This window comes from Electrona antarctica (assembly GCF_951216825.1).
Source record: "Electrona antarctica genome assembly, chromosome: 22".
In the NCBI taxonomy this organism is placed as follows: Eukaryota; Metazoa; Chordata; class Actinopteri; order Myctophiformes; family Myctophidae; genus Electrona; species Electrona antarctica.
In genome coordinates, this window is record NC_136805.1 from 26,705,889 (window position 1) to 26,728,364 (window position 22,476).

At 40.9% G+C, this 22,476-nt stretch overlaps 2 protein-coding genes and 1 long non-coding RNA gene across 5 annotated transcripts; 1 reads left to right on the top strand and 2 right to left on the bottom strand.

The window, feature by feature from the left end:
- Positions 1-310: 310 nt before the first annotated feature.
- On the bottom strand, positions 311-9,299 carry LOC306915229 (uncharacterized protein). Of its 3 annotated transcripts, XM_079492510.1 has the most exons (9): positions 9,209-9,299; positions 8,736-8,858; positions 8,037-8,109; positions 7,102-7,311; positions 5,871-6,025; positions 5,160-5,429; positions 4,186-4,313; positions 2,381-2,506; positions 311-1,042 (listed from the first exon to the last, which is right to left on the bottom strand). In XM_079492510.1, the coding sequence occupies exons 1-9, from the start codon at positions 9,268-9,270 to the stop codon at positions 633-635; spliced, it is 1,557 nt and encodes a 518-aa protein (XP_079348636.1). In that variant the 5' UTR covers positions 9,271-9,299; the 3' UTR covers positions 311-632. The 3 variants fall into 3 exon arrangements, with proteins under 3 accessions (XP_079348636.1, XP_079348637.1, XP_079348638.1); XM_079492511.1 differs by lacking the exon at positions 9,209-9,299 and having other exon boundaries at positions 8,037-8,085; positions 8,721-8,859; XM_079492512.1 differs by lacking the exon at positions 9,209-9,299 and having other exon boundaries at positions 8,037-8,096; positions 8,729-8,840.
- A 1,367-nt stretch (positions 9,300-10,666) lies between these two features.
- On the top strand, positions 10,667-11,454 carry LOC306915340. The gene is made up of 2 exons (XR_013788799.1): positions 10,667-11,240; positions 11,326-11,454. It is a non-coding gene; the product is annotated as an uncharacterized lncRNA (long non-coding RNA).
- Positions 10,958-20,127, bottom strand: LOC306915339 (uncharacterized protein). Its single transcript, XM_079492646.1, has 12 exons — positions 20,019-20,127; positions 18,982-19,062; positions 17,518-17,622; positions 16,758-17,042; positions 16,200-16,296; positions 15,840-16,055; positions 15,344-15,504; positions 15,149-15,238; positions 14,621-14,797; positions 13,459-13,601; positions 13,193-13,321; positions 10,958-12,492 (listed from the first exon to the last, which is right to left on the bottom strand). Exons 1-12 carry the CDS (start codon positions 20,030-20,032, stop codon positions 12,158-12,160), a joined length of 1,833 nt encoding a protein of 610 aa, XP_079348772.1. The 5' UTR covers positions 20,033-20,127; the 3' UTR covers positions 10,958-12,157.
- Between the last annotated feature and the right edge of the window lie 2,349 nt (positions 20,128-22,476).

Sequence of the window (22,476 nt, forward strand, 5' to 3'; positions counted from 1 at the left end):
CTGATTAGTTTTCATAGTAATTACTGGTTACATTATCATGTAATTACCTGGTAAATACTCATAATTACATGGTAATTACCGGGTAGTAGTCAAGAAAATACTTGATAATTACCTAGTAATTGTTGTGTTTATTACCCTGTAGTTACCATGTAATTACATAGTAAATACCCAGTAATTACTCCTTACTACCTTGTAATAACCATGTAATTTAATGGTTATTACTGTAAAAGAAAGGGTTACCGGGATGATTCCATCTATGCTACGGTATATTCCACATTCTGCTCAATAGAGAGTATGCGCGTGACATCATCATCAAACCCGGAAGTTATGCAGGAATGCCTACTGAGTGGCAAAAAGTACTTTCTGGCCTTGACAGCCCATACATCCAAACAGAAAAGTCCTATCTGATTCCATTAAACATTATTAAACAATGTTAAACTCACTTTGCCTGTTGCTTTGCCACTCGATGTGCCATTCACTTTAAGCATGCGCATACCCTCTATTTTAGACAGTTGACATGCATTTACCTGGTGTAGCGTTGGCTACAGTGCAGGCTGTATGATAGTCTGTGTGCAACCACAACACATTCACTGCTTTGATTTTTTTCTGTCTTTGTATCGATCCATTCCATTCTATTCTACTACTACTGCTTGATACTCAATCATTTTCTGTCTTTTTATCAATTCATTATTTTCTACAGAAAAGGCTGATTTGTGATGCTCAATCATTTGCTGTCTGTTGATGGGTCTGCTGTTTGTCTGCAGGCGACCAGACGGCAGACGCCTCTTGGAGCTCAGTTTAGTAACAGGACGAGGGGTTGCTGTTGGCTGACATGGACTCAGTGGGCCTGGTCGTGTTGTTGCTGTTCTTCTGGAAGAGGTCTGGCCCTTACCAAAGCAGTGCATGGCAGACAACAGTCTCGATTGCTTGGATTTGATGTGATGAAACTGCTTGGCCATGGCAGCAATGGCCTGACTGTAGATGGGGTCCTTTCTCAGGCTGCTAATGTCTCTGATCATGCTCTCCACCAGGTCCTCTGTGTCTGTTCAAACACATCGTTCAACATTACAACAGAAACACTTCTTAGTCTAAGTACTGTATACTTTAATTCCCAGTGCACAAATCAAAATAAAATGTAAAATGTAATTATCCACATACCCACTTAAACCCTATCAAATAGTATATCAAATAGTGAAAATTGCAGATCTACAAATTCACAACTGAGCTATAGCTATCTGCTATTTTCACCAAATGTTCATGAAGGTAAGCCTGATTTATACCGTACAATGATGTATGCCAGTTTCACACAGAAAATAGTTCATCTACAAGTTATTGCGACCGAAGGTCGCCCGCCAGGATTAATTAATCTATTTATCACGAATTGCCAAGATCTTTCCGCTTTCAACCCTTATTTTGAAGAGCCAAATATCCGTAACTGGATGTTACGATGACATAATGCTGTGTGTGGTGTCTTGACCGGTTGTTGTTCTCTTGCTCGGTGCAGAAAAAACCCGACCGAGAGTATCTATGGAATCTTGCATTTCCCGTCAGTGTGTGTGTGTTGGTTGGTTGTTTGGTTGGTCGGGTTGAGAGCACGTGACATCATCAGGGATGGAGCATGTGACATCACGTGACATCATCAGAGATGGAGCACGTGACATCAGGGATGGAGCACGTGACATCATCACGGATGGAGCACGTGACATCATCAGGGATGGAGCACGTGACATCATCAGGGATGGAGCACGTGACATCATCAGGGATGGAGCACGTGACATCATCAGGGATGGAGCACGTGACATCAGGGATGGAGCACGTGACATCATCAGGGATGGAGCACATGACATCACGTGACATCATCAGGGATGGAGATACCTGATGTCATCTATATTAAGCTCATATAAGGAGATCCCTGATGTCATCAATATTGGCCAGCAACTCTACATCTGACCTCAAACCTCAAACCATTAGATCTCCATATATGGAGCTGACCTGTTCTGACATTCCATATGTTGATCCTTCCCCATCCATCCTTCCTCTCCAATGTCTCCCTTTTGACTGATACCTGTCCATTTAAACTCTAGACGGGCCTGCCCCAAAGTTATTAGTGCAGCCGCACCCGGCAGCCAACGAAAACTTCTTAACAGGCCCGAAAATTAAGAGCTTACCCCCCATGCCAAAGCGCCAGTACTCGCCCAGCAGTCTGCTGTCACCCAGGCAGATATGTTGATCTGACCCCCCCATTCCAAAGCGCTCGCCCAGCAGCCTGCTGTCACCCAGGCGGATGCGTGCACGCGACCTCGCCCTTTAGGACGAGGTCGCTTCTCGCCCTCAGGCGTCTTACTGGTAAGTGTAGATGTGACAAAGTTATTATTCTCACCCTCTTCATAGTCGCTTGACAAAGAAAGACACAGAAAGTCAGCACTTTCATCTTCACATTCCTCCTGATTGGTCCCGAGGTCTCCTTGGCTTGGGCTCTGCTGTGAACTTTGACCTTGCATCAAGTCTGGAGACGATGGAGGCAAAAGCAGTCGTTATTTAAAATGTCAACACCCATCCTGGTCCTACTGAACTGTGTTTAAAGGGTTAGTTCAGATCTTTGGACTGTGGAGCAGTAGGAAATACTTGCTATTAATATAGTGGTTGCAAAGGTATTAATTGTCTGAGTCTCGTGGTGGGAGTTCTAGTCTGGTGTTGGTGAATATTAGTTCCGGTGATTTGGTGGGGGGAACTGGGGGTCACTCATTACAAATAAATGAATCCCCAAAACTACCTTAATTTGTATTGTTGACCTATTTCTACCATATAGCTTACGTGTAATGACACACAAATGACGATACAAATATACAAAAAACAACAATGAACATTACACTACTCCTCTTCAGCTTCATCCATTAAATGTGACAAATTATTGTTCTTAATATATCTTGAAACATTTCCTGTTTGTCCTTAAGAATGTATGTAATCTTTTCCAAAGGTAAACATAAAGACAATTCCCGAAACCACTGTGTAATACTTGGTTTGTCTGGCCTCCTCCAGGTCAATGCTATTACTCTCTTAGCTTGTAAAAGACATATTTATAAACTTTTGTTCATTATGATTTATATTGTGTCCCTCTGGATATAGACCTTGCAGGAAGAACTTTGGTTCTGGTACAATATTTATTGACAAAATCTTCTGTATTTCCTGCCCGACCTTCCCCCAAAACTCCATAAATTTTGGACAGGACCATAGACAGTGGAACAATGTGCATCTATCTTCACCGCATCTGGTGCATACATCCGGAATATTACAATTATACTTATTAAGTTTAACTGGTGAGATGTACACTCTCATAAGCCAATTGTATTGTAGAAGTTTTAGACGAGTATTCCCAGTCTGGGATTGATCTTGTGCACAAGCCATACTCCATTGTTCCACTGTTAAATCCTCCTGAATATCTGTTCTCCAGGCATTAAGCCTATCTTCCGAGGACTCTGGAGAAAAGTCAACCATATGGGGCATATAAATCTGATATTATCCCCCTTTTGAATGGGTCATTAACAAAAGCTTTCTCCATCACAGACATGGATGGGGCCAGCATGGATTGCTCCAGATTAGTTCTAATAAAATCCCTCAGTTGCAGATATTTAAAGAAGTGTTTGCGAGGAGGGATATCATATTTAATGACCAGTTCAGTTCCTCAAACGAGAGCATACTCCCCCTACCCCTGCTTAAGTTCAACTTTGACTGAATAGGAACCATTTATTGTGCTGCTGGTGGCAGAGTGATACTAGACTGAGTTAATAGTCCCCTTAAATACTTAATTCACATTTCATACTTAGTTGTACAACAGTGTCATGCAAAAACAGCAATGAAAACCAAAATTGCACGCAACTTTTTTTGCCCATCTTTTGGTAACTTCCCCCAGTAGGCCAACACATTCTTGCAGAGTTGGGACAAGATTGACGTGACGGTTATAACAAAGTGTAAGAGACATGACCCCATTACTACCATCCTAGCTTCCTTTCACTGGTTGCCGGGGAGTTTCAGAGTTGATATACAAGCTTTGTATACTGAGTTAGAGACCCACAAAGTTCCAAAAGACACTTGGGGAGCCTGACAGTGGAGAAACATTTAGTCAGCTGACAGAGTGTGTGTGTGTTATGAAGTGAGGAAGTCAGTGTGTGATTTATAATCACTTACTGTCAGTCTGCTCCTCATCTGCTGTCACACATTGTGGGACGCCTGGACACGCTTTCTTCTCCTGACCTTTCGGCAGGCTGGAGACCTGACGTCGGCAGTTTGGCTTTCCTAAGACCTGGTCTCGGATTCTGTGCGAAAGATTGCTTTTTAGAACATGCTTACACACACCGATCTACAAGACTGCAACGTTGTTGGCGAGTGCGCATGCTTTGTGTGTTAAAGCTCTAAATTCTGATAATTCTCTAAACTTTTATGCTATAGTCTCTCCAGCTCTTCAGTAAACAGAAAATGAGAGTGAGGATAAACACATGAGATTGGAAGTGATGACACAATAACAACCTTAGCACTTAGCAGACATAATTTGAGCTGGAATCCGATAAATGGGTACACTCTCCTGATTGGCTGAAAATATACTATATTGACTGAACTGCGAAATAGAAATGGAAATGACACCTGCTGCTTCCTTAACATCTAGCCTTTACTTACAATCACAGAGATTTGTGGAGAATTAAGACAGAACGAGGCCTCTAGTGTGAATGTTCTGCAACATGCGTCAAGCTGAGGCAGCTCTAACTCAGGTCTCAGGAGTGCATTATTTTATCAAAAGGAATTCATATTACGGGTGGTTTGAGGAGGCGCGTTCATTTGTCCGAAACCTGTGTGAAGATTATAAGCAATATAGGGAAAGCGCATCAACACGCCTACAGACACACCTCCACCCGCAAATATAGGTGTCGGCATAATGTATAGTGGGTAGTATGGCCGCAAGATACCATTTACGCATAGTGGAAGCTCCAAAGCCATGACATACTTTAGAGCCCTCTAGGTCCTCGCTGCAGGGGCTCCTCACTGGCAGGTGAGACAGTAGGATACAACAGCACACCAATGTGTGTGGGGAGGAATCAATTGGCATAACGACTAAATTGGGGAAGGAAAAGGGGTAAAAAAAAAACAAGCATTAAGTTAGAACATACCTGTAGCAGAATTTTAGGTCAGGGCAGATGGCTCGGTCAGCAGAAGCATATATATACTTGTCACCGTACTCTGCTTTCAGGTGTTTCTGGAGTGCTGCATGGGCAGCCTTTGGAGAGTGTACTCCAGATTTATAGATTCTGGTTAGAGTCTGGATGGCCTTGGGTCCGACGTCTCGATGCCTCAGAGCAGCTGCCTCGTATAAGTTGTGGTTGTGGGTGTTCTTAAGAATGATCACTGTTGGATACTGTGGCATATGCGAGTCCTTACTCCTGAGACAAGGAGCACAGCAATATGTTAGCCTGTTTTGGTTAAATCAAAACGTTTGCTGTGTCAATAACTTAAATATCTATATTCTGACTGGTAATCATTGCTATAGAATGATTGTTCAGTAACAGAGGTCTACCCATCTCTCCATCTCTTTAGTAAAACAATATATTTTTCATTAGGCCATTCAAAATTAGCCGTTCTACAAGCATTTAGATCGTCTATTTTGAAAAACAATGTATATAGAATATACTTTTATTGCAACTCTACATATTTTTTTCACCGTCATCAATTTAGGGGTCCTTGTCATAAAAAACATGCTGCTCTGCAGCAATTATTACTATCAGAATAATAGAGCTATTTAACACTTAAAACAATAAAATGTCACTTACTGCACCTCTAGAATTGTGGAGCAGTTTCAAATGACAACACTTCAATCAACTCACCGTGAGACTCTAACTTTTCCATCTCGTCCAAGGTCTGTCTTCAGGGTGATGTTGAGTGAAGCTGGACAGTTGGTGTTTTTTGATGGTCTTTTGATGTTTGTTGTGCCTGGTTTGACGTGGTAGTGTGTTGTGTTGTGTTGACACTTGTACAACTTCTGAAAATGAAATGTGTACACTTGCAGCATTACCTTATCAAAATGACCCCCTTTACTGTACATATTTTTTACTTTTGATTTCTAAACGTTTAAATGATTTTGTTTTGCATAGTACTGTATATTTGTATAACTGTTCTGATAAATTGAAAATGGAGGACCCCAATGAAAACAAACATTAGTGCTTTCTTGGGTTTTTTAACACCCGAGTGCACAGGACGGAGTTCTCCGCCCTATCAATTAGTAACGCCCGGCGCTCAAGACAGAGATTGGTCAAAAGGATGGAGATTATTGATATCAAAACTGATCGCATCGCACAGGCTGGGAGGGTCTGTTGCGCATTACTCGATGTTGCACAACAGTGGGACGTCATCGAAAATGTTCCCCCCCTGTTTAGCCGACGAGACCAAAAATCTTAAAACGTGAATAACTCTTGATCTAAATCATTCCGTCCAATTCTAAGAAAAGATTATGTTTTAGATGGCCCACTGCGGTCCCGTCGCGTTAGAATTAATCATACCTCCCGTTGTTGTCGATTGCCTCGAGTGTGTTTTGGCTACATCTAGCTGCATCAGCCACATCCGAGATAACATCAGGTCCGTCGGTAAAAGTGCTCCGCTGCTATAAATCGCTGGGCGCTCTGATTTAATGGATTAAATAACCCCGGGTGTTCAGGGTGTTAATCCTTTTAGCAGACCTTGTATTGAACTGTACTTTCCTGTGCTTATTCTTCCGGTCCAGTTATCATTTGACACTATGACAAATCAATGTCTACGTTTTCTATATTGTGGGAGGGGTGGGGTCATCTTGCACATGGGGTGTATGCTTAATTTGGTCCAGCATGTCGGACATGCGCTGGTTATGGTTTGAGGTCGGTTGTCGGACCAATGACTAGTCTGCACTAAGTACTGCACCCTCCTGTTGTGCAAATCAATACATCAATAGAAAGAGAAATGTGTGCTGAGAGTGATTAATTGGAATAACGACTAAGTTGGGGAGAATAAGGGTAAACGTGGTGTTTTCTATGCTTCTACAGCACTTATTCTGTATAGGCAGGCACAGCTGCAATGCTTAATTACCTTATAGATAACCTTTTGGCCTTTAATTTGTGTTGTGTTCCTGACCCTCCATGTCACAGGAGTGCAGCGTGTCTTCAGAAACCACTCTTTGATTTCTTCTTCCGTCTTCAATGGGAGCCGCACAATAGCACAAAGAGCACTGTGGTCCATTTCTGTAGGTCTCTCCTCAACGGAGCACACATGATAGTCATACCCAGGTGGCAGCCATGTCTATGAAACATAAATGGAAGAGAAATGTACTTTATCTCAAGCAATCAAGCCTATAGGCCAGTGGTTGTCAAAGTGGGGCCCGGTCCAGGGGGTCCCTAGCAAAGAAAAGGTTTAAATACATGAGGCCTGTTCACAGGGTCTCAGCACGTTTAGTCAGATTTGAGACTTTTTAATGCCACTCAATAACAAAAAAGAACATAATACCACCAATTACTCAGATGTAGTTAAATGTTGTCCCCAAGCGTTCAACTATTTAGGCACTACTGGCACGGCAATAGATGGCAATGTCACATAGAATCAATGACATGTCACCAAACCGACCTCTTGGTCTATGCATTCCTAAAAATAGCAAATATACAAGCTCATGAGGTGCCAACGACGAATAGAAAACCATCGATAAGGAATCTGATTGATAAGCAAGCTCGATGAGGCAGTGATGCTGGTTTGTTTAGTGCATGTCCACCGATGTCGGTTTGGTGCGTTGCAGGCTTTACTCGAGTCATTTTCAGCACTTCCATTACACAAATTGCATGACGGAACCATTTCAAATTTGTGTGAGTCAACAGTTTGGTGTGAGAGACTACAGAGTATAGTAGACAGAAAATGTGTCTTCTTGTAAAAAAGCATTAGTGAAGAAACATTATATGAAGTTAGGGTTAAGAATGGGTTCCATTAAGTAATACACAAAACAATTCATATTGTGTCATAATTCCTAGCAGTGTTACCTGTAAGTTAGGATGCTGAGAAACATCTACACCACGGCATGATGTTGCACTGCGGCTGCGCTCTGATGTGATGCTGTGAATAGACAAGACTAATCATTTGGATCTTCATCATGGTATAACACTACTGCATAAATCCATTTAATAAAGAGCTTGTAAACAAAAGGAAGGACCAACTTGTGGTCCCATTTGGCATTACATTTACCAACTCAGAGATTAAAATAGGGTGCATTTTGCATCCCAAAACGCAGTTTATAGTTAAGGGACGCAATAAAACAATGACCTCTGCATCCACAGGATGCACTACTGTTTTTTATTCTAGTTTATCTTGCTAGCTTTAGTTATAATAATCATTTCTTCTTATGTTTTCTACATGAATATAACGACATTATAAGTAACCATATCAAATTAAATGCGAGTTAAATGCTGCAATTTGTAAAAATGGCAAAATATGACTGCTAAAACGTCATTGAAGTGGGACTCATACAATGTCCCTGGGACTCATCTAAAAGACCAGCCCTGCATCCCGGGACTCATTACATTGAAAACCTATTTACATCACTGCCAACTGACTGTTCGTTGTCTCAGTTAAGTTCTGTGTTCTGTCGACTGCAGTGTCGTGCGTACTGTAGACATATGTGTTTCATTCTGAGTGAAACAGCTTCAGGTATAACATTGTAAAATAACTGAAGAACTTCTTACCGCACTGTCTCAGTTAATGTCTGTGTTCTGTGGTCTGTTTGAGCCAAGGTCACAGGAAGTAGGAGTAATGTGGGTGCTGCACCACCGCCTGGCGGATGGTATAAGACTGGCATGTTCACAACTCTAAATGTAAAAAATAAATAGAACAATGAATGAAATTAATACATTGTTTTGTTGTTTCTGATGTTCATATTGTAATGGAATTGCATAGCCGTTAATGTTTGTCTATAGTTTGTGCTACCCTTACAATTGCTGATATATCACAGTGCATATACATACATGCAATTTGCATGTTATATCAGAATGTTTCTGCTTACTATCATCTGCTCTGCAAGTAATTAATAGTGTCAGCAGAGGCTGTTTTTATCGTTTATTGTGTAAATCTGGCCACTTTTGTGTATGTTTCCTTTAATGATTAGCATTGCATTCATAGACATACATTTTCTATAATGTCTAATAATAAACCATCCTACCCGAAATGTGGTCCTACTACAGCCATGGTTCGGGGGACTTCAGCTTTGTGCGGTGTCTCCATTTTGTTGTCCGGGCCGTGCAGGCAGAGCAGACTGCTTTGGAGAAGAGACAAATTGTGTCATGCTGAGTGAAAGACGTTCAGGTATAACATTTATAACTCAATTTAATGCAGTAAGGTGTTTTTTTTCTCTCTTTGTTGCAACAGAATTAATTTTGTTAAAAGGCTAAAGCTCTATATTTTGATAGTAATCAAGCAAGTCTTAAGCAGACTGCCGACCACTACCTCTTTGAAATTTGGTAGTTTTTTATTTTTGATTGGCCTAAAATATTGTCTATATACATACATTCATGAATCCACTTGCTGACCGCCTGTCAGCATTGAGCAATTGGTTTTATTGGGGTTTATATGTGACCATATACCATAAATATCCTATATAAGGCAAAAATGTCAAAAAAAATCACAAGATTTCATCACGCTTTAAGTAGCATGTGACATGTTAAACTAGGGGGTTTTCATGATTCTGAATCCATTCCAAGCATTCGTTTTGCCCAAAAAAAATTCCTTGGGCTAAAAATGGCCATCATCACAAATGTGATGAGATCAGTTAACCATTGCTCAAGTGGATTCATCAATGTATGTATATAGACAATCCCACTTTAAACAAAAGAAACCTGTTGGCTGCCGGACTACTATAGTGTCTCTTTGTTTGTGATTTAAAAAAGCCATTAAAATGCCATAAGCAGGTTTTTTAATGTTCATATTTGGAGTGTCAAATAATAGCATTAAAAGTAAAGATAAAGTGTGTTGCACCTTCGTGTTTCTGTTCCAAAGGTTACTAGGCTATAGGAAGAAACTGTGAAATCATCAAATACTGTATATCAGAGAGATTTTGTCAACTTAACACATTGATGGAAGGACTAGAGTACCGTATGTCCTCTTTGTTATGACAGATAGTCACACGATTAAAATCATGTAATAAGATTTAAAATGTATTTGTTCCCCCTGTTTTGCACTGAATGACATTGATGAAGTACTTAAGCTGAAGTTTTTAGATATATATTTTTTTATGGAATAAATCACCCATTTTTTACATCATTAGCACAATTATGCCATGGGTGTTCCATTTATTTTTAGTCTATATTTTAAGTTTTAACATTTAATTTAAGACATTGCCTAGCTTTGTGTCATTAACACAAATATTAACAAAATATAACTTATCTAGATAGTGAGCAGCCTATATCTAGAATAAATACGTTTTAAAGTAGTTGATGTTTTTAAAATGTTTCCTACCTCGATCGTCTTCTAATCTATTAGGTCTGTTGTGGAATTGTACGAGGGAATCATTTGGACGATGCACAAACATATTTGTTCCGTTCACAACACTGGTCGGACTGAACATCGTGTCGCCAGGCTTTAGTTCCGCAGTATCCAGTCAGTCAGTCAGTCTCTCTCAACTTTATTGGGGCGAGAAAACAATAATTTACTTTGCCAAAACAAAAGTGGAACTCTCTCTGATTGATTGATTGAAAATTCACTCGACTTGTTTGCATAAGGGTCCACAATTTTCAATTCATCAGAACATTTAAAGACATAAATATACTCATATGAAAGATATTATATATATATCGTTCTAAAAAAAAAATATATTGTGCAAAAGTTCATTTTCTTCCGTAATAGAATTAAAAATGTGAAACTTTCATATATTCTCAATTCATTCAGCATAAAGTTTTTTGTTTTAATCTTGATACAGCTCATGAAAATCAAAAAAGCTATCTCAAAATATTTGAATATTTTACAAGACCACAAAAGAAAAGTATATTAATGTATGCAGTCAATACTTTTATTTAAATTATGTTCATCAATGGCGCGTGGCATGGAGGTGATCAGCCTGTGGCAATGTTGTGGTGTTATGGAAGCCCATGCAGGTTTGCCTTGATAACAGCCGTAAATTAATTTGTTTTGTTGCTTACGTCTCACACCTTCCTTTTGACAATACAGTCCCGCACTTTTAAGTCCTGACAGCACCACTGGCCAGAGTACTCAGTCTTCTGGCAAGTGTCTCTTATGCATGAAACCCCTGTCATGCATATATTCTGAAGAAATAGGATCCAACAGGAAGCACGCACATCTCTGGTCAAAAATATACGTACAATGAAATTCAATGAATTCTGTCAGATGTGGTGGGTGTGTCTAGCTTGATTTCCCCCATTGCAATAGAGCTTGTTCCTTGTTGACCGGATCTATCATAGATATATATATCTATGGGATCTATATTCTGAAGAAAACCTGGAGACTTGGCATTCAGTAATTGGGTCTGATTAAAATAAGAACATTATATTGGTGTGCAAAAAATAAAAGCAAATTTTGCCACGGACACATTTGTCCGTGTACAGACACATTGAATACCCCTGCCGCCACATAATTGCAGCAGTATTGACTTGATATTGTGAACAGAGCATGCGAGTTGAGTGGGCAAACGCTCCATGCTCTCAAGGCCGTTTTCACGCTAAGATCTTACCAGAGGTATACTACCCCTATTGAACCTTTATCATGTGTGGATGCAATTTGCACCATGGACATCAGCAAGGTCACATAAACGCACCATCCAATTTTCAGTTAGAAAAAAAGAAATAGAGGGAGATGGAGACCAATGATAGCTTGAGAACATAAACGTAAATAAAAGTGTTCAGGCTCTGCTTATACATTACTCCATGCTCAGCACGTTAGCAGACAACCATTTAAGAGCAGGGAGACGCATATAACAAGCCCCCAGGCCCAGGGGAACGGAACCCTTAGCAGGGAGACGCATATAACAAGCCCCCAGGCCCAGGGGAACGGAACCCTTAGGGAAAGCGCTCTTGTTCAATAACGTAACATCCTGCTGCCTCCTGCATTCTGTGCAATTTCTAAACAGATTTCCAACAAGCCTAACCTCATATGAAAAGGCTCATATGTGGTAGTCCATCATTCTGGGTCGTTTGATGGGGCTGCTGTGTGTCTGCTGGGGGCCAGATGGCAGACGCCTCTTGGAGCTCAGTTTAGTAACAGGACGAGGAGTTACTGTTGGCTGACATGGACTCAGTGCGTCTGGTTGTCTCGTTGCTGTTCTTATGGAAGAGGTCTGACCCTTACCGAAGCAGTGCATGGAAGACAACAGTCTTGACCGGTTGGATTTGATGTGATGAAACTGCTTGGCCATGGCAGCAATGGCCTGACTGTACATGGGGTCCTTTCTCAGGCTGCTAAGGTCTCTGATCATTGTCTCCACCAGGTCCTCTGTGTCTGTTCAATCACATTGTTCAAATTAACAACAAACACTTACACTGCACATTTCAGCACAATCATATGACTTACACAATTATTTGTGTGCCAAGAATTTATTTTGATTAATAATGTTCAGTTTTCGATACTGTAATTCCCACACTTTCAATTAGTTGTATATCAATAGACGGTATGCGCATGCATAAAGTGAGTGGCAAATCGAATGGCAAAGTGAGTTTAACGTCGTTTAATGCAATCAGATAGGACTTTTCTGTTTGGATGTATGGACTGACAAGGCCAGAAAGTAGCTTTTTGCAACTCAGTATGTCACTCCTGCATAACTTTCTATAGCAGAATATCAGATCTACAAACTCACAACATGGCACATTGCAACAAATGTTCACCTATTTTTTATTTATGTTTTTAACCAAATGTTTTGGCTATCATGACAGAATGTCCCAGAACAGGGATTCTAGGGTGTTTAAGCAGCATTATATAATAGTGATGTAATGGTGATGTAAAATAAACGGTGCCAACACAAACATTAAACGCCATTAACAATGAATGCTGTTTAATGTGTGTCCCTGAGCAAGACTCTTAACTTGTTACAGGATGTGTAAATGCAGAGGACAAATTTCACATATGTGCATACCGGTACATATATTATTATGGTTTAAGTGGTTACAGTAAGTATTTGTAGATGTGACATTATTATTCTCACCCTCTTCATAGTCGTTTGACACAGAAAGACACAGAAAGTCAGCAGCACTTTCAGCTTCACAATCCTCTTGATTGGTCCCGGGGTCTCCTTGGCTTGGGTTCTGCTGTGAACTTTGACCTTGCATCAAGTCTGAAGACGATGGAGACAAAAGCAGTCGGTATTAACACTAAATACACCGTTTAGAATTCTGTTATTTTTATGTCAACTGACAGAGTGAGTGTGGGTTATGAAGTGAGGAAGTCAGTGTGTGATTTATAATCACTTACTGTCAGTCTGCTCCTTCTCTGCTGTCACACATTGTTGCACGTCTGGACACGCCTTATTCTTCCTCCTCTTTTTCTGACTTCCTGGCAGACTGGACCCCCGTCGATGTGTAGACCTCAACTTCCCGAAGAGCTTGTGTCGGAGTCTGTGCAAATAATACTTTTTAGAAGAAAAACACACACACACAGACACGGAAAAAAACACACAAAAAGTTCCAAAACAAACAACATTGATCAATCATACCAGCGATTTACAATCTTGCATTGCAGCTGCCCAATGAGAAGCCCAGGTTCTAATTAACCTTAGAAAGTATTATGTTGATTTTTATTAGAACATGCATTCCATACATTCCATAGGCTGGACCACACTTGGGCATATGACATGAGTGAAAGACGTACTAAAATAAAGAAAATAATTAAGATGTTTTGCATTTCTAATTTTAGTTATAGGGGGTAAGTATAATGTATTAAGGCATACAGGTATTATCCAGGGATCCTTTTAACAACAGCTGACAGACTAGTCGCATCGCTCGGGATGCTGGGTAGAGTTACTCCAGGCAAAAATGGCAAAAGGAACTCCCTGCCAAAAAGCTTGTACTGTGGGAAGGACGTCCTACACCTACCTACACAGATGTGCTACAGCAGTGGTTCCTAAGCTGGGGGTCCCCAGCAACCTTTTGCCTACCCTAAATATACATTTTGTCTACACGCCTGCTACCCAGATGATAAGCTTAATGTGCAATAATTTCGGTACCTTTGTCGGCACCTTTAGCTGGACTCGGCTACAACACTAATAAACTTTACATTACATATGAGGATGAGCGCTAGCTTCTCCAATGTCTGGCTTTCGGAATTGCGTCATATGGCGTCCAAGTATATGGACTTTTAATGTTTGTTTAGAGCACTTTAAACTTTAAACTACTAGTGGCCACAAAGTTGACCTATCTTTTATCAGTATAAAAAGTATACGTGGAAAAAAAAAAGTATACATGGGAACAGAAGGGTAAACAACAGCAGGAGCATGTATATTATTAATTGGCTTATTACGTCATATCCAAATGTAGAATTGTGTTACAAACACTTAACCTTTAAGTGCTTTTGTGAATGAGGCTCAATACATTTCAAAGTTAAAGCATAGTAGCATACATTATTTTTTTTCAATCACCTGTAGCAGAACTCTAGAGTAGGACAGAGCTCCTTGTTTTCTACGGCGGCAGCATAATTCTCCCCATGTTCCACCTGCAGGTCAATCTTGAGCACCTCTAAGGCTGCACTGGGGTTGTGTCCCGCTTCAAAAAGCTTCAGGAGTTTCTCTCGTGCTTTGTCGCCCACGTCACGGTACCTGCAGTGGTGGAAAATATAACTATTTATTTTTTTACTTAAGTAAATGTATCAATACTTCCATGCAGAAACACAATCAAAAAGTTGTCATGTCTAAAATGTATTGTATACATATTTTTAAAATAGATCTACAAGCGCACAACGCCACTCAATGTGACATGTTGTGAGCTTGTAGATCAGCTATTTTCAAATAGTCAAAAGTTGAAATAGGGCTGAAGTAGTATGAAGTCTATGTTTTAGATAGATAGGTAGATGTGTGGCATATTTGGACACACTCCAGTAAAGTAAAAGAACCTCACAGCTGTATTTACATTGAGTAAATGTACTTAGGTTACTTTCCACCACTGGGTACCTGAGTGCATCTGTCCCGTTGATGTTGTGGTTGTGCTCACTGCAGATGCTCAACATTGTAGGGAAGGCAGGCACATGAGGATCTGAGCTTCTGAGGAGACATTTGAGACAAATATGTTCTTCACTGTTCTTTACAAAAATATTTATTTTACTGTGTCACAGCACACACAAAGCAACAGTACCAAAGCCTACTTACACACTCGGCCTGCCTCTGCTAACTTTGGTCCGTGTCCGTAGGATTGTGACAGTCATCTTAGCAGGGCAGTTTGTGTTCTTGCTTGTTGTGTTTCTGCCTCCCACGGCAATATTTTCTGGTTTGGGGTTATGTTTGGTGTTATGTTGGCATCTGTAATCCACCTTAAACCATTAAAATCGGGAAATCTGTGTCATTTTAGATTTGAACAATGCATACGTTTTTCGGAAAACTCGAGTCGTAGGATGGTTCTCAAAAATAGCAGATATACCAGTAAGACGCCTTAATATAGGCGACGAGCGACCGCAGGGTAGGTATCTGTCAATTGTCAATTTGAATTTGGAAGAAAGAAAGACAAAGGTAAACCAGTAAGATGCCTTAAAGGCAAGGAGCGACGGCAGGGCTGAGACACTCCATTATGTCAGCACTGTCATAGAAGTTTCATTTTAAATTGTCTAATTAAACATATATATATATTTTTTTTTTAAACTTGTCTCACCTTGAAAAGAACTCTGTCTCCTTTTGACTTACGACTTCTTTCTACCCTCCATGTGACCGTGTGAGATTTTAACCACCGCTTTATTTCGTCTTCCGACGACAAGGCCATGCGAAGAGTCGCTCTGAAGTTGATATGATCACTGGTCTCACTGATGGTTTGGTAATGGCAGACATGGTAATCATAGCTGGTGTTATTACAGCTGGCTGGCAGATAGTCCTATGAAGCAAGGAATCAAACGAAACAACACATGAAAGCATGAGTGCGATTGCGTGTGTGTATTTATTTGAGTGTACAATAAATTATGGAATATTAATTTGAATATAGAATTTATGTTTTGGGTTTTGCTAGAAAGAGAGGTACCTTCAAAGCAGGAAACTGAGAGAGATTATTTTTCACTGGACTGGTGCAAGTGTTCTTACGGCGTCTCTTCCCCCCGAATCTTGCCAACATCTTACAGCTGAGGAATAAAGGCATATTTACTACATAGTAACGGTATTACATCGTATACACGAGTGGAAAATCATGCTAAAACTGTGTTTTGATTTGCCTAGAGCTCCAGTGCAATCCATGATAATAACATGTAGCTGTAGCAAAGTGGCTCCTAGCTCCTTTAGTGTCCCTTCCCACGTGGGTTCAAATCCCGGGCGTGACACAAGAGTCAAAACATGTATTTAATGTAAACATGGGATATATAAAGCCAGGTCATTACAACACTATAGTTCTTAGTTATACATAAGCAGGAGGATAATGCCTGCACTCTGTACCAACAGCCTACTGAGAAGATTGCAGGCTGTGATCTCACTTCCTCAAGTGACATTGCATGCACAGTCTGAACTCCAAAAGTAAACATAAAAACAAAAAGAGACTCCACCCTCTGTGGCCATTACATTTACCAACTGACTGTTACAAGCTTTTTACCCAGTTGAGTTCTGTATTGTGTCGTCTGTTTTGTCGACTCCAGCATCAGTTAAGTTCTGTGTTCCGTCGACTGTTTTGTCGACTCCAGCATCAGTTGAGTTCTGTGTTCTGTCGACTCCAGCATCAGGTAAGGTCTGTGTTCCGTCGACTGTTTTGGTGACTCCAGCATCAGGTAAGGTCTGTGTTCCGTCGAATGTTTTGGTGACTCCAGCATCAGTTACTTTCTGTGTTCTGTCGTCTGTTTTGGTGTCTACAGTATCATCCGGGCCTTGCAGACGGATCGGTCTGTTATGAAAGAAGTAGGGATGTAACGATGAGACATTTTGGCCGATATCGACATCCGATTTAATTAATTGCTGTTATGGCCGATATTACCGATGTCGATATGATCTCATTCTGTATTGAAAATTTATAATTTGTCCATTCTGAAAAATACATGTAACAGGGTATCTGCACTGCAGGCGTAGGCAAGTCAGATTTAACTTAAATACCTTTATATTTAATATTGTGAGCTTGTAGATCTGTTCAAGCTGTTACTTTGGGCTTGTTTATCAGTAAAGACAGACCGATTAATCGGACCGATTAATTAATCGGTCTGATTGATTAATCAAACCGATGCCGATTAATCTGAAAACAACTAAAATCGGCCGATACCGATGTGTTTGCTGATTAATCTCCCATCACTAGAAAGAAGATTGTGTCATTCAAACAACTTCAGGTATAACTGTTAAATTACTCAACCCAATAAAGATCTTCTTACCTCACTGTCTCAGGTAATGTCTGTGTTGTGTTCACTGTTCTGACCAAGGCCGTGGGAAGTAGGACAAATGAGGGTGCAGCACCTGGTGCAACCACCTGCACAATTCTGAAAGAAAATAAAATCATTAAAATCTATTTGTTTGTCATACACTATATATATAAGACAATGGTCATTGGCCACGCAAAAGCAAATTTTGTATTTCTTTATGAATCCATGAAAAAACAACAAAACCTAGACTAAAGGATCAGATTCTGAACATATGGTGTTGACGGCAGCACAGGTTTTGTAGATAAAGTCTAATTGCAGATCTACTTTCACTGGACAGGTGTGTAGGAGTGAACAGTTAATGCTGCAGTCCCACACACTAAATGAGGGCCAAATCACTGAATGCTCCTTTAATTATTGGTTTAGTGATCCATTGCCTTTTTTTGTATTTGTGAATACAATGTGGTCGATGGTCTTATCAACAAAATATGTTGTACTTTCATTGCAGCTAATGCATACCTGTAGTTGTGCTACCCTTAGAACGGCTGATATTCCATACAATGTATGAAATATCAGGCATTCTAGCAAGGTCTGTGTTATCAGATCATCTGCTCTAGTAGTAAATAATAGTGTCAGTTATCCAAAACGCTGGTCTCAGAGGCACTTGCCCATCAGGCAAGTACAGGTCATGTTCTACTTGCACAAAGGTCAGGCCCATTTGCCAGAAAAGCAAATCATCCATTATAAAATTATAGGTAAAATTTAAGTAGTCTACCGTTTAACACATTTTTAAGTGGTGCAACCACTTCCTTAAGTGACTATGTGTGTGGGTACTGGGTGGGTGTGTGGGTGGGTGGCTGGCTGGGTGCGTCTGAGCACGAAAACAGCATGGTTGTTTTTCACCACCTGTGCGCAACCTAACACACACACAAACACATATTAACTGTATATATGGTGATTTTGGGTGTGCCAGTATAGTACAGTGCAGTACAGTACAGTACAGTACAGTACAGTACAGTACAGTACAGTACAGTACAGTACAGTACAGTACAGTACAGTACAGTACAGAGTAGAGGGACCCCCACACGGTAACTCTGTCATTTCTCAACCGTTTCGGACAGCACTCTAAGGTAAACAGCGCTCTTATTCAACAGACCACGTTCAGGTGTTTAGACAGATATCTCATGTTGTGTTAATATAGATAGTTGTGTCCCCTCTCAAACTTAGCAGGGCAGTTTGCGTTCTACTTCACGACCGTACTAAAGGATAACATCTCCGTCTCCTCTCGATATCTACCATGTCGCACAGGTGCAACAAATTATTAATGTAATAAAAACAAGAGCAGTCGGCTCGTGTGCCACACCATACGTGGTGACCCGTTGAATACAAAGCACGGCTTTGGTTGAATAGAACAATTACCTAATCACCACAGACATGTTTATTTATTTTAAGGACATTAATCCTCCACACCCTTCTTACCTGAAAAATTGTCCAGCCATGGTTTTGGGGACTTCAGCGTTGTGCTCCTTTTTGACATCCGGGCCTTGTGGACAGGTCGGTCTGTTGTGAAAGAGCCACATTGTATCATACATGCTGATACAATCAATGCTCACTTGGAGAGACGGGTCGGGGAGACCCGGACGATGATTACACACAACCATTTTAGTCCAATCTGATTGAATTAAACAACGTTAACTCACCAACAAGGCTCCAGACTTCCCAAAACAAACTGGTCAGGCTCCTACTTGGCCTCACCCCCCCACCCACCTCACCCCTGCCCACTTTGACAGACTGGCATGGCTTAGGGTCGGCGACAGAGTACAGCATCTTGCAATGGGTCTGGTCCACAAGATTCGATACACCACCAAGATACCCATTAGCTCCTTTCGGAACCCTACGTTAAAGTTTCTGACATTTTGATGACTTTAGGGGTCCAAAGGAGCTCAACCCGGGGGGTCCGGAGACGGGCTAGATACCCATGTACCTAAGTAATGTAAGTCTATGTAAGTTTCCTTAATGTTAACGAAGTCGACTCCACACCCACAACACCAGAGGGAGTGCAACAAACCATGTGCAACCCAGATTCGGCACAAACAAGGGACTAAATTATTTTCGCTCCTATGCCACCAAAATGTGGAACGCCCTACCAACAGTCATTAAGACATGCGAACCCCTTGACGCCCCCGTAAAATCTGAACCCCCTTTCCCCCTCACTGTATTATGTTTATTTTCCCTTTTTACCTCCTCTATGAATTCCTGTTCTGTTCTTTGGCTATATAGAAGTATCTATTTGTACGTCTCTAAATGTTTTGATGAATTGAACAAGGTGGACCCTCTTGTAAACAAGTGTAATGCTTTATTGGGTCGTCCACTCACAGTTAACAGTCTTTCTATTGAGTTGTGCTTGAAATGTACTGTAATTCTGCAAATAAATATTTCAATCAATAGCTCAGAATGTGTGCAGAGTAACTACTAGTGTATCGTTTTAAAGTAATTGCTGTTTAAATGTTTCTCACCTCGTCTGCTTCATAGTTTATTATCACCAGGCGCTGCTTTCCAGTACTGAAATTACAGAATCAAGAGAGGGGATCATTTGAAGGTTGCACACATTTGGTCCGTTTACAACACTGGCCCGTCTTAATCTCGATTCACCAGGTTTTAGTTCCGCACGCACACGCACACACACACACACACACACACACACACACACACACACACACACACACACACACACACACACGCGCGCGCACACACACACACACACACACACACACACACACACACACACACACACACACACACACACACACACACACACACACACACCTATGACACACACGCACAAGGAAGAAGTATTTTATACGTATTATCCATAGTATTATCCTGTGTATGGATTTTATATAACCTGCAGGGGGAGCTATAATACCACTCTTCTCATTGATAGAGCTGCAGGACAGTAGTAGCAATGACCTTCCCCATATTATCTCCAGATGAATGTTACCTAATTAAAATAACAGATCTATAAGCTCTTGTGAAGTATATATGGTTATGTAAAATGATAAAATGCACACAAAGGTTTGAGAGTGGAACTGGCTGCCTGACCCAACCTAAATAACAGGCCTGTATTCCAATACATTGTAATACTAATTCAACTGTAGTTTTTTCTCATAAAAAAACAGCATGTCAATATGGCATGATTTCCACTACGACCCATGTCTAGGTTATTTCTATATTTATGTGGATGTTGTTAATTGTACAATTTATCAGAGCAATCGTGTCCACACGGGGATTGGTCCCCTGCAGTTGAAATATGATTATTTTGGGGGGTCCCCAGTTCAAATGCGATTATTATTATATATTTTTTTGGCCTTTTCTGCCTTTATTGATAGGTTGAAAGTAATCTGACAGGAAATGGGGAGAGAGATGGGGGGGAAAGACACACGGCAAAGGTCATCAGGATCGGGAGTCGAACCCACGGCACGCCGGCAGGGTGGCTCAGCAGCCTAGGTGCCCAGACGGTTGTGCTAACAGTCCAGGCTGAATGTGATTATTTTAGGGACTTAAAGAACTGAGTTTCCAGGTGGGGCCTCCCTCCCTGGAGCATGTGATGGTCGATATCCTGAGTTTCATTCCTCGTCACCATCCATGGACTATTGGACTACTTCACCAAGTGTCCGAAGGTGTAATTTAATTAATTTCTTTAGGAATATTTGTCATAGTGAACAACCAGTTTGTCTGTAAATACATTAAATATGTGAGAAAGATCATCATAGCCACACTAACCAGGTCATATATAGTTTAAAAAAATCCCAGAACAAATGCAGTATGCCGATCTGTATTGAATAGATAGCTCTGGTCCATATAGCGGAAGTATGGGCCAGAGCCCAGAGCTAATGAATAGGGCTAAACAATATGGAACACGTACGTTACCCAAACTATGATCACTGAAGCACCAAGAGAACTCACACAGGATACTGCAAAAACACATGTTTAATTGTTAGTGATGGCACAAAGTGAGCAGCAGAATATCTGATCTCACTGCAAAGCTAGCCATTGTTGCCTTCTGTAGTTCCAAACATTGGTTCCAAGCATTGAGATAGAAAGGGTAGCGTGGCAATGGTTCGACCTCCCATTAGTAACACTATCCCAAACCCTAACCTAACCCTAACCTCACAGGAAGGTGATTTGTAAATTGTAACCCGCAGCACGGGTGATTTGTAACCAACCCAGCAAAGGTCGTACTAACGGGAGGTCTGACTTAAGGGCAGTCCCCTGCGCGGAACACTCTTTGACATAGTATAGGCTTTAGAATGTGGGACATATTTTCATGCTTTGTGCTTAAAAATGTCCATGGTCTCCATGGTCTCCATGGTCCTCTCTAATGCTCAAGATGGTGCCATTTTTTTCCTAGCGCAATGCTACACCTGCATGTTGCTTTCTGTCTAGCGCCATCTAGAAGCCAAGCGACTGCATGGCTTCTATATGTGGATCTCTGCCGTCATTGTTTTTGTCAAGTTATAATGATGATGTCATAGGGATGATCAAATATGGACGGACAGTGTAAACGTTTGCATTTCTAGGCTTGCACTGCAACAGTTTACGTTGTGTGTGATATATAGCCAGCTGTGTGTGATATATATCAGCCTACATAGGGTGTGAACGGACTTTGGACATTCATTTCATCTCAATTTGATGTATAGTTTATACCGAGAGAGGGACGGAGAGAAGAGGGAGAGAGTATAGTAGGAAGTAGGCTATATAGAAGGACATATCGTCAAACCTAAAACTCTCGCCCCATCACGGCCCATATTGATAATGGAAGGAAGGAATGAGTCTCAGAATTTCCAGACTCGGGTCTCCTGTTCTCAGTGTCCATGTGCCTCCACCTTCCTCCATGAACAAAGGAAGAGGAGCCACAACGGGAGCCGACTACTACTGTCTGAGGAATGAACAGTTTCAGCAAATAAACTGCTC

Bases quoted from the DNA above. Each gene is read 5' to 3' on its own strand.
- LOC306915339 (XM_079492646.1), bottom strand. The intron at 15,505-15,839 runs GTGAGACAAGTT...TAATGGTTTAAG, and splicing joins GAGACAGAGTTCTTTTCAAG to GTGGATTACAGATGCCAACA. The intron at 13,602-14,620 runs GTGATTGAAAAA...TTATTTGCACAG, and splicing joins ACTCTAGAGTTCTGCTACAG to ACTCCGACACAAGCTCTTCG.
- LOC306915229 (XM_079492510.1), bottom strand. From the start codon at position 9,270: ATGGAGACACCGCACAAAGCTGAAGTCCCCCGAACCATGGCTGTAGTA. The intron at 6,026-7,101 runs GTAATTAAGCAT...TTTCATTTTCAG, and splicing joins GCCAAAAGGTTATCTATAAG to AAGTTGTACAAGTGTCAACA. The intron at 1,043-2,380 runs GTGAGAATAATA...GTGTTTGAACAG, and splicing joins GTCAAGCGACTATGAAGAGG to ACACAGAGGACCTGGTGGAG.